Below are 11,311 nucleotides of genomic sequence, written 5' to 3' on the forward strand. Positions count from 1 at the left end.
TCATCCGCGAGCATGATTTTTGCATCCTCCGCGTCGCGTGAGAGTTGCAACCTCTCCTTCCCGAGCTCAATGTCTCCAAATGTCTTGGCGTTCTGAAGTTCCCATTTGATCGTCGCCTCTTGCTTCTCCAACTCAATCTCCCCCCTCTCAATTCCAAGTCGCCCCTCTGCCCTTGTCCGATCCTACTCCATCCTCTCCTTCTACGAGTCCAACATAAGCTTGTACCTCTCCTCTTTCTTGCTCCCGCTTATCGAAAAAAATGCCCGTCCATGTGGACGACATTTTTGTAGTCGCGGTCCTTGCCTTCTCCCACTTAGTTCCCATGAGTAGCCGGTTATCCTTTGACACGATAACTTTTCCATTGGCGACGACAACATCGTCGTCATCATCGTCCAACCCAATGGATTGGTGGGAGCTTGAGCCATCATTCCTCTTTTTTGTCCTTGAGGTCGGCCATAACTTGTTGTCACTTTGGCTTGCCATTCAATAAGAGCCAACAATGACTAAAAGTAAATGGTCTCTTCTTGACCTCGTGATACAAAGTGGCCGCCACCGCCGCCTAGCATAAAAAATGCGTATGAGCACAAGAATGAAAAACACATGAACATATTAAAATGACAGTAAGATGAGGCGATCGAGCTTACATGAGTTACCACTCCCATCCCACTTTGAGACCGTTTGTTCACTTGTGAGTAGTAACCGACGTACTTGTTCACTTCTCCTTGTATGACCCCATCGATGTTGGAGAGATGCCACATTACGGGCACTCATGATAGGATGCGGCTCCACATACTCATTTCGTTCATGATAGTCCTTCCAATTTTTCTCCCAATACGTGCTCCCCTTTTGCTCGGTGCCACTTATTGGATCCAATGTTGTGTTCAACCAAGATTGAATTAACATGATGTCCTCGTATCTTGAGAAAGCAAGCCCTCTTTCCTTCGACGTCTTGTGCTTCTTCTTCTTCTTGGTAGGATTGGGACCAGATGTTGCCCCAATCACAAATGCGTCGGTCTCCTCCATTTCATATTCCACATGGACCAGATCTTCATTCTCATCGATCATATTTGCCAAGTATGTCTCCTACAGTTCAAGGTTTGCAATCATCTTGTGCAAACTAGTGAACTATACGAAATATTAATCATTTGATCGAACACGAGCAAACGTACCCGGTCTTGTTGAGACGTTTCGTCGAACATGTTGTGGGCAGCCCCCGCGATGGGGTTGCCTGTGCTCACCCGCTCCCGAACGAGCTGTGCGGACTCACACTCTTGGATCGACGACTCCTGCGTGTCTCGAAAGCTCTCCGAAAGGGTCCAGTCGGCCGTCTCATCCTCTTCCTCCTCGGTCTCGTTGATGCCGGACGACACAATTCACGCCGACACTTGCATGGATGGGGTAAGGGGAGCCTGGCGCGCTGGGGGAGACATCTCGCCGACGACGCCCACATGTAGCTGTACGGCCAACTCCCTTTGCTGCTGCCGGTGATGGCGCAGTTTACGAGCGATGTTCTCCGACTTGCAAGACGAAGCGGAGGAAGGCCCGCCGACGGACAAGGTGGACCGTGTCTCCGTCGTGGCGGTCGAGGAAGGGGTTGAAGACATCACGACAACAGATCGGGACATGTGGTGAGGATGGAAAGCAAGGGTGCCGGAAGGCGAGGGATCGGATGCGGGAAATGTTGACGTGCGACGGAAGGAGGAGGAACGGTTTAGGGGATTTGGTGCAATTTAAGGTATGGTCAGGCTATCGAGTCCAGCGTGACGGACGTGCCATGTGCGCCCAGGCTTCCCCGTATACATCCCATATTGAACTAAAAATGAAGGGTATGAGTTATTCTGAACGTTTGAGGTCGGTTTGAGAGCTTCGTCTGAATTTTTTTTTTTATAACCGATCAAACTATCCACCCAAATGTTTGAAAAGGGTATGAGAGACATAGATGCAAGTGTCTACGATGGCTTATCAACCATAAAATCTGTCAACTCAGCCTACGTGCGAGGCGTGCCCGATACGGGCGCCCCCACGAGCCACCCACCTGTCCCGGACGGCATCCAACATCCACCGCCACCGGACAGGCACGGCACGGCCCGCCGGGTCAGCGACCCATCACGGCATGTGGATCCATCCCGTCCTCGCGGCCTCCACGTGCCACGTCACGTGCTGCCCGCGTAAGGGAGGGAAAGAAATGGAAAGAGAGATTTTTTTATTTTTATTTTTATGAAAGCACGGAAGGAAAGATCCGTCCTGCGCTTCGCCACGACACGACACGCGGGGCACGAACGAGCAGGAGCCGTGCAACCCCCTTACGCCGCCCGTCGCTACTGCCTCTCTGCTCTCTACAACTACACACACACACACACACACACACACAGAACTCGTCCCCCCTCCCCCCATTTCCATCCCTGGCGGTCGCGGTCGCGGTCGATAGAAACGAAGGATTTTGGGTTACAGGAGGCGGCGATATGGGGATCTCGAGGCGGTTCCTCCTCCTCCTCCTCGCGGCGGCGCTGGTGTTCGCCGCCGGGGCGGCCGCGGAGGAGCAGGCGGCGGCGGACCCGGCGGGGGCCGGGGAGATCGCGGCGGGCGGAGTCAAGGAGGCCGCCGAGGCGGCCGCGCTCCGGGCGGAGCTGGCGCAGCTCAGGGAGAAGATCTCCGCCTTAGGTCAGTCCACTGCCCTCCTCGCCCCGGTCACCGTCCGAATCGTACTACTATCAGTATTTCTATATGTGGGCGGGTGAGGGGATTGGGTCGGGGCTGGTCGGATTCGTGCTCTGAGCTAGGTTCGCCGTACGATGCATGATTGGGAGCTGAGATGCACGATTGGGTGTTGAGAGTAACAACCCTGACAAAATCCGCATGGTTTCTGGTTTGGCAAAAGCCTGTACTTTTCCCTTTACGTATGAAATGAAATGCTATTCTACTGTATAGAAGCTACCTTTTGGAAGGACTTTTTTTTTTCCCCCGCGAATACGTTTTGGAAGGATCATTTGACTCTAGTGGCTGGTTACATATGTACTGTGTGATCGTGCACTTGTGCTTTCTTGGTTGCTGAGGTAAATTTGAGTCTTTCACATTAAAAAATCTCTAGTTCTTGGCCTGAATTTTTCTTTTAAAATTGGCGAACTTTACATGGAATAAGAGGCTAGTATCACTAAAGAGCTCAACTATGTATGTTACAGGCAATATATATACTACTCCCTCCGCCCCATAATATTAGAGCCTTTTTGACACTAGAGTAGTGTCGAAAACACACTTATATCATGGGAATTGGGACGGAGCGAGTATTTGGTTATTACTACATGTTTCCGCCAAGAGCAAAATTAACCTGCATAAGTTTGGCATGCCAAGTTTGCTGATCTCACCAAAAGCCTTGCCAGTTGGCGGTTACTAATTGCGCAAGATGAATTTGCACACCATGATCCTACCAGATACCCTCGTGACCTCATCTAAGTGAGGTCTAATTGTTTTCGTCCTACAGAGTCAGACATCGCAGACAGATCCCAGGACCTGAAGAGCAAGGATGATGGCATCGCGAAGCTGGAGAAGGACATTGGGGACAAGTCACAGAAGATTGCTACTCTGCAGAGCGAGATCACATCTCTCCAGGTATGCATTATGATAGATATACGGACATGCTTCTCAACTCTAAGCATCATTTCGGGAAAGTATCTTAAACGTTACTTTGTGGCCTTATTTTTTTTCCTTATGCAGAAAACGGGTTCTGTAGCTGCTGAGGAGCAGGCAGGCAAGGCCATTGCTCGGGCTGTTGAGCTTGAGAAGCAGGTATGGAGGATGAAAGCTAAATAACAGTTGAAATTCTCGATTATGAGCTTGTGGTTTCTCATCTTTGCTATTCTAGATCGAGAAGCTCAATAAGGAGATCGAAGCACAAAGTAGCCAAAGAACAACACTTGAAGCTAGAGCTAACAAGGCTGAGAAGAAGGTGCAAGATTTGAACTCGAAGCTTGAGTCAGTAAGTGTAATCCTTCTCTTTTTTACCATTGGACCATTTCCATTTGTTAGGATCATATAACATAAATCTGTCATTCATACAGTAGGTTTAGGATAATATCCAACACTGTTTTTCTTTTTCTTCTGAGCGGTATCTGTATTTTCTCATTCTCTTCTTTACTCATGAGCTCATGGCAATGTAAATAATTGTGGAATGAAGTCTACCACTGAAAAGTAAATAATAGTCCACCAAATGATTACCGAACATACATTGAACATTATACCTCAAAAATCGGAAGTCTACATAACTACATTTAATGTCCAAAGCTATTGAAGGGCGTGTGACGAATAACCATTAAACTGAACAAAGCCTATGTTTAGTTTCTAAAGCTATCCAAGGCCTGTGTGATATCTCACTTGTAAAATTTAAATTTTACAAAGTTAGGTGTAATAGCATCCTTAACAAGGCCGAGAAGAAGGTACTAGTAAGTACTATTGAACTGAATGAGCATGCTAGATTTTGATCGAGTTATTCTTATGTCTGAATTTGTCCTTGCTAGCTTCAAAAGGCAAGTGGCGAGCAAAAGCGTATGATCCAGAAAACGGAGCGTGCTCTGAAAGTTGCTGAGGTTTGCAATATGCTTTCTAACTGTTACTGCACTGCCCTATCTGAATTCTGTTGTTTATCTATATTCCATATCTGTTCTTTCTCATCTTTAGGAGGAATTGATGAGGCTGCAATTAGAAGCATCAACGAAGGCAAAACAGCTGACAGAGGTAATCATATATCCTATCATCGAAGCTTGTAGTAACATTTTTCACCAGTGCCGTGCTTGTTCAACTGTGTGCATGTTTCTTTGCTAGTCCAAGTACCTTAGGAATTTGTTTCTGATAACTAAATCATTACATTTCTTAAACCAAGTCTCCACTTCTATGAGAAAGAACACACAGGTTAGGGCTGGAAAAATAGAACTAGGTTGTAAACGTCCATCCTATGGTTCCCCAGAATGTTCTGTTGATCTTCAAAGTTACTGCTTTGTGGCAGTTCGGTGGTTTTATTGTCAGTTCTGAATAAGGAGAACTTTCAGCAGATCTTAACTTGCACATTAGCTACATGCCTTGAGAAATGAGAACACACCTTGGCATTATTTGTTGTGTGGTATTTCATCAGTGTGGTGACATTTCTGTGGTCAACCTGTAATTACAATTTGTTCTACACTAAGTAGGAATTGTATGCATTACAATTCTAATACCCATAAAGGTATCCTCTAGAGATGATTCTAAAGTAAGGATAAATCTTCTGACTGTGGTGTATGATGGTTTGTCCTTTTTCTTAGGTACATGGAGCATGGCTGCCACCTTGGTTGGTGACACATTCTGCCCAATATTTGGTAAGATGGAACCACAAAATACGCACCTCTGTCATTTGTTTACTCACTCTCATCAGTTCCATCATCATCTTGTGTAGGAGGTTGTCTCAGGTCACTGGAATGAGCATGGAAAACCTGCCATGGACAGCTTTTTGCAGAAGGTACCTCTTAGTGACACAGTTCTTTTTAACTTCAATTTCAAGGTGGGGTGCTTGAATGAAGTCATCGTTTATACATGTCGGCTTATCAAATTGCTTCAGGCATCAGAAAAATCAGCACACGCAAAGAAATGGGCCGAACCACATATCGAGACCGCAAAGCTGGTAATGTCATTGGATCAATGCATTTTACTCCTTTATTATTTATCTTGCACTGACAAAATAAGTTCCTGTGCTTGAAGAAATTGGTTCCTGTTAAGGAGAAACTGGCTGTGCTCAAGAAAAACGCAGAACCTTACGTGGAAAAGGCGTCGGTAAAATCAGTGGAAGTTTATGAAGCATCCAGGGATGCTATTACACCTCACTTTATTAAATTTAAAGAAATTTCTGATCCCTACTTCCAGGTACTGTTGGTTGGTTATGGTAATTACTATTATTACGGTAGTATGTTATATGCAGTTATTGATGTGTAGTTTGCTTATTGTTGATTTAGGAAGCTAAGAAGATCTCTAAACCTTACATTGATCAAGTTGCTGAGGTCACGAAGCCACATGTTGAGAAAGTTAGGGGTACTCTTAAGCCTTACACTAAAAGAGCAGTTCATGTGTATGGAACATTTCTCGAGTCTGCAACCACATACCATCGACAGGTTTGTGACTATCTTCCACACCATGATAACTCACATTATATGCATAAGCTTTTGTCCAAAGTCAGCATTTAGTAACCTTTTTTTTCTCGAGACGAAGCAAATATTCATCGTATTCATTAATTAGAAGAGAATTGCCTGGTTAATTAGAGGGAAACCAGGTGAAGACCTACTGACCTAGATTACAACACAGCCACATGACAGCCTAACAAAGGGCATTCTCAGACAGCATGGCCGTCAGTATTTACTTATGAATCTCTGATATCTGATCTTCAAAGTTTTTAGTTAGCGCCGCTCCTTTTTTCTGCCTAGCTGGTAGCTGCCAGCAACACATTAATTGACCCATGGATCTCATGGTTGTATGCTTTCCTTGACAGTCTACTAAGTGTCTGAATCACATAGGAAAATACAAAAAACAGAATTCAACCTTGTGCAACCGTCCTTTTGCATAGCCTTGCGTCTACTCTCTAGCTGTAGCTTCCTGGAGTACCTGTGTGGTCACCAGTTGGATGTGTCCTTAGTTGCTCGCCATTCGTAAAAAGGACAATAACCTTGGGAGGGTGAGCCACCGGCTTGGCTTGGATGGTTGGTTGGAGGATCCTCAGTGGTGACAGCATGCCTGGGAGATGCTAAGGTTGCCTTTTAGTGTTAAGTCATGTCATGGGTGCGTTCCAGCTAGCAATGGAGCAGTGTCCAAGTTAAATCAGCACATTCCAATTTAATGTTGGTAGGTTTGAAACGACATCAAATGTACTTGAAGTTAGTTTGAATCAAGCTTTTCATTCTATTATTTGAAATATCTACCAGAACTGTTTAGTAGCCATAGGGGACAGATATCCAGCCCAGCATGTGCATGGTATGCTGAAGCAAACGCCAAGTTGTGAATTGACAGTGAATAAACTTGCTGGACCATGACTATAATATTTTTTTCCCTTATTTTCAAATTGACTGTGGCCCTTTTCTGAAGTCATATGAGTCAAGCTAATATCTGCACCTAATAAACCGTTACCAGTCAAGAAGGTTCTCAATATGAACTTTGCCAATGTTTGCTTTTAAAAGTAGTTTACATGCGAGAAAAATCTCAAAATCTTTTCATCTTGTAGGCTCAAGCAACCATCTCAGATTACTTGCACCAACATGAAATAACAAAAGCAGTTGTGACTAAGGAGTTGGTTTGGTTCCTGGTAAGCACTCTTCGGAAATAGTCGGAAACAGCAACCTTGATGGCAATCTATCTGACACAAAAATCCCATATTTCTTCTACAGGCCTCTGCTTTGCTGGCGCTACCTGTGTTTATTATGTACAGGCTTCTAGTAGAAACCTTCTGGTATTTTTTTTCCTACTTACGTAGCAAATATAATTCTAATTGTTGAAGCTGTGACCTTTGCGTGAACTGATAACATAATTGCTTTGAAACCTCTTGTTGGCACAGCACAAAGAAGCAGAAGAGATCGTCTCGTGATAGTAACACAAACCATGGCAATAGGAGACACAAGCGCCGACATGCTGAGAAGTAAACAACCGTTGAGTGCCATCTAGGGTTGCAGGTACTGTTTCTCTCTTTTAACAGCGACAGGAACAGAAGTTATGCATAGTTCTGGATAGACTCGCTGAGCTCATTTTTCTTTTGATGTTTGGGGCCAAATCAGATAGTGTTCATAGTTGATGCACTGATGGGCATATGTTAATATTTTGATTCTTGCCTCAGAAATCAGAGCATGTTCTTCCCTGATGAGGCTGTGCTCCTGTTTATGGTAGAAGGATGGAACGCTGTACACCACCAGATTTTTTGTTTTCCTTTTGCCCCCCTATTGTATGGACTATAGTTTCAGCAGCGGCCTTATGTATCTCCATCTTGCCGATGTTTAATATGGGCTTAAACCTCGGCGTTTGTTAATTGTTTATTGTAACTTTGTTGATACGCTCGAGTTTGTTTGCAGCGTGCTTGCTACTTTCTGTTCTTGCTCACTTGTTGATACAGTTGTTCTACTCCCTCCGTTCCTAAATATAAGTCTTTTAAGCGATTTCACCAAGGGTCTACATACGGAGCAAAATGATTGAATTTATATTCTAAAGTATGTCTATATACATCCGTATGTAGTCCACTAGTGAAATCTCTACAACTTATATTTAGGAACGGAGGGAGTACAATTTATGTAATTGATGATACATGCGATGATTTGGTGAGAGATCTGCAACCAACGGAGAGCTATGAGAAAGTTACTGCTTCGTAGCAGTCGGTTTTGCCAGGAGAATAAGATCCGGCGTTGCCGATTTCAGTGTTCTCGAGCTCCTGATTTCACGTGTTCTCGAGCTTCTAGTACGTGCGAATCTTGTTTCAGCCTAGTACTCCCTCTTTTCTAAAATACTTCTTGTGATTTTAGTTTGCTACGGCTTGCATTTGTGTGAGCCACAAAATAGAACGCGTCATATCCGTGCAAAAGAAACAACAGTGCAGTAAATGGATTCTGAGAATTTTCAACTTGCTCAAACACTCCATTATTCTTCTTCTGCCCCTGGTAAAGGCGTTTTGCCAATGCTGAACCTCACGTCTCTTGATCTTTGGGTTGAAGTGATGAAGAAGATCTATAGCTTGCGACGTGCTACCTTTGGACGGGCTGTGATAAGGTGATCGGCGGAAAGTGCAAGGCTAATTGGAATTTCGTCTGTACGCTCAAGATTTATGGTGGCCTGGGAGTGCTCAACCTGCAAAAATTTGTGATCGCTGTGCCTAATTTTTTTTTAAATATTGCTTTTTTTCAAATCTTTTTGAAAAATAATGTGTCTATTTGAAAATTTTCAAAAATATTATAACGTCGGCCTCCCAGTGGCCGACTGCCACTTGTCGGCTTGCCACTGGCCGAAAGGTGGCAGTCGGCTACCAGTTAGCCGACAGGTGGCAGGAGGGGGCAGTCGGCAGGGGAGGGGGGCCTGTCGGCCTGCCCGTAGCTGACAGGTCCCTGTCGGCCTCCTCTGAGCCGACAGGTGGCCTTTGGACGGGAAACTCCTTTTTTTTCACTGTTTTGACCTTCCTCTCAATTTTGAGCATGAAATGAACCCATTTTGACCCTTTTAGTGGTATTAGAAACTTAAAACATAGTGCTATTACAAACTTAAAACATAGTGGTATTAGAAACTTAAAACATAGTGGTTTTAAAAACTTAAAACATAGTGCTATTACATAAATCTTAAACTCTTCAGCCTCTTGCACCCCCTCTTCCACGTCCTCTTTGGCCCCCTCTTCCTCCTCTTCTTCCCCGGCTGCTTCGTCCACGCCTCGGGCCTCCAGTAACGAAAGTGGAACAATTACTATCCGTATGCCCAAATTCATTACATAAAATGCATTGTCCGCGCGCCTCCGATTCATCCATGTCATTTCGGATGCGCTGAGACTGCCGCCTCCCTCTACTCGTACGCATATGTGCAGGGTGTGGTATATATACCCTTTCAGCAGGGTCAACGGTATTGAAGTTACCCATTGATCGGAAACCAAACAGCTCACCTGTCCAGGTATTGAGAACTGTCTGCTTCAAAAAATATGGAGACACAAACGAGATTGCGTCAAGGCCTAGCAGCCCACAAGCAGAAAGTACATGCGAGCAAGGTAGGTGAAGCAACTTTGGTTTGTTGCACGTGCACTCGCACGTTGGCCACAATTCATTTCCAATTATCACCTCATGCGTTCTCATCGCATTTGCACATCCGAATTTGTTGTTAGCCAAGCGGACCTCGAACCTACGCTCCAGATTTCCAATGGCGACAACACTGTGTGTCTGAGCTTTCTTCATCTTTTTATCCATGTACTTCATAACCCTTTCACAATACTGTGTGTTAGGATTGTTTGTGATATGCTCTGCAGCCTTTTCACGTCTTTCTCTGAAATACTTGACTGTGCCATAGAAAATGCCCTCGACAATCGCTGTGAGTGGCAAAGCTCTGTTTCCCCTGAGGACGAAATTATATGTTTCGGCCAGGTTGGTAGTCATGACACCGTACCTCGCTCCATGTGTGTCATGCAACAGAGACCACCTCTCCAATAGCTCATGCTCTATCCACTGATCAAAGGTTTTGATCGTCCTCGCAAGCCTTCTCCTTGTACCAGGCGGGTCAAATCCTGGCAAGTCACAAAGCCCAACCGGCTCTTCCTCCAGGGTGGCAGTTCCAGTTGCTAATTGTGCAGCTACCGCTTCGGCATGTGCCCTGACAGCGGCATCTCTTGCAGCTTTCCGGTCCCTAACATGCCTCTGTGTGCAAAGATTTAGTCTGTTACGTATCAGGTGATACTTCCATTGTTGGTTCTGCTTGCAAAGCTTCTTGAATAGATTCATCAGGTTCTTATTTCTAAACTGGGAAAAGAAATTTGCACCTAGATGGCGCATGCACCATCGGCTCTGAATGTCTTGCCAAGGAGCTTGTTCATCAGGAGCAGGGTTTGATAATGTCTTGATGGCGCTGAGTATACCCGGATGCCTGTCATGAAGGATGTCAACATAGGTGCCTGGATTCCGGTTCTGCAGTGCCTGCAGGAGCCGAACAACAGAGTCATATGCATCAAAATACGAACCGAATCTGGTCTCAAGTGCCTTCTGCTTAGCCCTCCAAGCCTTGCCATATGATATGTTGTACTTGAACCTCACGAATACATTTTTCTGGATAGCCTTCACTTCCATCGCCTTACTCTCCACTATCTGGCTATAAAACAAGCGAGCAATCACCGTGGAAGTAAGGTTAGGATGATCTTGAGGGATACACGGAAGTACACATTTATGATTAACTATGTCACTTATGACCCAGCTTGTGCCATACTTCGGAAGATATCCATGCACCCTTGCGGGACAACCCTCGTTTCTGCATACCATTGTCAAGTTTTTCGGACAAGAAACTTGAGCTACAAAAACCCTTTGAGTGGACATTGCCCAATTAAGGATGGCATCCTTCAGAGCTTCTTTGTTCGGGTAGAGGGCACCTGTCGCAATGTTGTTCTGGTGATACTCCCACGAAGAATCATGACCGTCGTTCACCAACATTGCAGATGAAAAGTCCTGATTCCATGATGCAGGAATAGGCACTTCATGTGCGTTCACTTCCTCATCTGAATCGGCCGAATCATCGGAGATATCACCTTCGATATCTTCATCATGCATCTGGTTTTGCATCTCCTCATCTATCTCGTGAGCATCCGCCT

General features: G+C 45.1%; 1 protein-coding gene across 1 annotated transcript; it reads left to right on the forward strand.

The window, feature by feature from the left end:
• Positions 1-2,290: 2,290 nt before the first annotated feature.
• LOC123407386 lies at positions 2,291-8,088 on the forward strand. The gene is made up of 15 exons (XM_045100512.1): positions 2,291-2,661; positions 3,479-3,606; positions 3,712-3,783; positions 3,860-3,973; positions 4,512-4,580; positions 4,672-4,728; positions 5,289-5,342; positions 5,420-5,482; positions 5,582-5,644; positions 5,722-5,883; positions 5,973-6,128; positions 7,229-7,309; positions 7,392-7,453; positions 7,559-7,673; positions 7,835-8,088. The coding sequence occupies exons 1-14, from the start codon at positions 2,463-2,465 to the stop codon at positions 7,641-7,643; spliced, it is 1,365 nt and encodes a 454-aa protein (XP_044956447.1). The 5' UTR covers positions 2,291-2,462; the 3' UTR covers positions 7,644-7,673; positions 7,835-8,088.
• Positions 8,089-11,311: the final 3,223 nt, after the last annotated feature.

This window comes from Hordeum vulgare, chromosome 7H (assembly GCF_904849725.1).
Source record: "Hordeum vulgare subsp. vulgare chromosome 7H, MorexV3_pseudomolecules_assembly, whole genome shotgun sequence".
Taxonomy (NCBI): Eukaryota; Viridiplantae; Streptophyta; class Magnoliopsida; order Poales; family Poaceae; genus Hordeum; species Hordeum vulgare.

What these genes read in the sequence shown, in the direction of transcription:
- LOC123407386 (XM_045100512.1), top strand. Translation starts at nt 2,463, where the DNA reads ATGGGGATCTCGAGGCGGTTCCTCCTCCTCCTCCTCGCGGCGGCGCTG. An exon ending in GCGAGATCACATCTCTCCAG is followed by an intron (nt 3,607 to 3,711) that starts GTATGCATTATG and finishes TTCCTTATGCAG; the next exon opens with AAAACGGGTTCTGTAGCTGC. An exon ending in CTGTTGAGCTTGAGAAGCAG is followed by an intron (nt 3,784 to 3,859) that starts GTATGGAGGATG and finishes TTGCTATTCTAG; the next exon opens with ATCGAGAAGCTCAATAAGGA.